This window comes from Acinonyx jubatus, unplaced genomic scaffold (assembly GCF_027475565.1).
Source record: "Acinonyx jubatus isolate Ajub_Pintada_27869175 unplaced genomic scaffold, VMU_Ajub_asm_v1.0 scaffold_93, whole genome shotgun sequence".
In the NCBI taxonomy this organism is placed as follows: domain Eukaryota; kingdom Metazoa; phylum Chordata; class Mammalia; order Carnivora; family Felidae; genus Acinonyx; species Acinonyx jubatus.
In genome coordinates this window covers 3153-5442 of record NW_026464012.1, presented here as the reverse complement: position 1 = coordinate 5442, position 2290 = coordinate 3153, and the positions used below count along the sequence as shown (strand labels likewise).

Here is a 2290-nt window from a genome sequence, read left to right as displayed (position 1 = left end):
ACCACTTATTCTGATTCATATTTTTTTTTTCAGAGAGAATAAGATGCCCCATAAAAGGGAAGTGATTTGCCCATAATCATTCAGGTTTGGGGGGGGGCATTTTTTTTGTTTGTTTGTTGTGTTTGTGTGTGTTTAGTAAGATGTAAGCCCAAAGTGGGACTTGAACTCAGGCTCAAGACCTCAAGATCAAAAGTCACATGCTCTATTGCCTGAGCCAGCCAGGCACCCTCATTCAGATTTTTAATAATTTTTTTCAGATGATTTTATTCTGTTTCTACTTCCTTATCCCAGAATTAATGGTTAGATCTTAACTAGGATGAAGGAATGTGTTTTCTATTAATATTTACTGCAGCTATTTTCTCTCTAATTTTCATGTAACAGACTTGGGCCACCTGTCTACAAGAATATCCAATTCTACATCCACTCACCTCACTGCCTTTCTGCTGACTGGAGTCCCAGGATTAGAAGACTTCCAAATCTGGATCTCCATCCCCTTCAGCTTCATGTACCTTTTGGCTGTGATAGGCAATGGCTTGGTTATGGCAGTGGTGGTTGGGGACAGGAACCTCCATGAACCCATGTATCTCTTCCTGGCCATGCTGGCACTCAATGATGTTCTCCTTTGTACTGTGACAGTGCCCCAAATGCTGCTTATCTTCTGGAAGGGTCCTTCCCCATTAACATTCCCTGCATGTCTCACACAGATGTTTTTTGTTCATGCTCTGTTCCTATCTGAATCTGCTGTTCTCTTGGCCATGGCTTTTGATCGCTACGTGGCTATCTGTACACCACTCCATTATGCAACCTTTCTTACAGGTTCTCTCATTAGCAAGGTGGGTCTGGCTCTGGTGACTCGGAGTGTGGCTGTGGTCACTCCTGGTGTCCTCCTCATTCTCCGGCTACGCTTTTGCCGGGAAAACATCATCCACCATACCTACTGTGAGAACATGGGCATTGCCAAGTTGGCCTGCAATAGCATTGCCCTCAATAGCATTTATGGGCTCACTGCTGCTCTCCTCACCACAGGGCTAGACTTTTTCCTCATCTCCCTGTCCTACTGGCTAATCCTGAGAACAGTCTTCCAACTAACTTCTAGGGAAGCCCGGACAAAAGCCTTTGCAACATGTGGAGCTCATATATGTGTCATCTTGATATTTTATACTCTGGCCTTCTTTTCCTTCTTTACCCATCGCTTTGGAGATCATGTACCCAAGCATGTCCTTATCCTCCTGGCAAACCTCTACTTACTGGTGCCACCCACTATGAACCCCATTGTTTATGGAGTAAAGACAAAGGAGATAAGGATGCATGTACTAGGGCTCTGTAACAAACCAAAATGACTCAAAGGTTATGAAGCAACAAGGAATAGGTAAGTCCAGGATGGGGATCAGGCTTAAATGTCAAGTCTGAATCAACCTGGGCAGATCCATTCCCAAAACACTTAACCTCTGAATAGAGCTTAAAATAGTCACATTTCTAAATGCTGTCTTCCCGACATAGGGTAAACAGGAAGCTAATAGGGAACTGCTTCAGTACCATCAAGGAATATCTCAACATAATGAGGTAAAAATCAGTGGAATGTCACTGTAAGCACAGGGGACTTAAATATCCTTTTTAAATACACAATTCCTCCTTTATGTCAATTTGCTATGGACAGGACAAAATGTAAACTCTGTAAGTCATGGCTTAGTTCAGATTCCAGCTTCATCATTACATCCACAGAACCTAGAATATAAAAAAATTTAATAAATATTGTTAAATAGGTAAATGCATTACCTAGTCAAAAGCCAAATGCTAATAATTTTATGTAACAAACTCCCTACTATGTCCTTATGTATTAAATAAGACCTATACTTTAAATACTTCTTTCCTTTCCTCTTAAAAAACTTTCCCTTATCTTTCAGAAAATGTTGCTATCTCCTTTAATACCTTGGTGTAATAAAGATTATTTTGGTTACACACAAATGAAAGTTACTTTGGTTAGATTAAGTAAACAGAAAAACAGTATGAGGCATGGCATACATTCAAGCAATTTAAATATCTGTGACTCAGGAAGGACACAGCCAGGCTAATTGCCCCATATTGGGTCATATTGTTAAAACTGCATCAATCTGTTACAGCACTTAATATTCTGATTAACAGGGTTGAAATTGTGCCAGGGAAATTCTCAAAAAAGATAAATCATGGCAAATGGTCAAGATTATGTTCACTGGATTCATTTGGCTCTTTTATATAAGCACCTGCAATTTTTCTAGTTTATTGGTTTTTGCACACCAAACATTCCTACTAA

General features: G+C 40.1%; 1 protein-coding gene across 1 annotated transcript; it reads left to right on the top strand.

Moving 5' to 3' along the window:
- Positions 1 to 398: 398 nt before the first annotated feature.
- On the top strand, positions 399 to 1673 carry LOC106966049 (olfactory receptor 52B2-like). Its single transcript, XM_027039643.2, has one exon. It carries the CDS (start codon positions 504 to 506, stop codon positions 1338 to 1340), a length of 837 nt encoding a protein of 278 aa, XP_026895444.2. The 5' UTR covers positions 399 to 503; the 3' UTR covers positions 1341 to 1673.
- Positions 1674 to 2290: the final 617 nt, after the last annotated feature.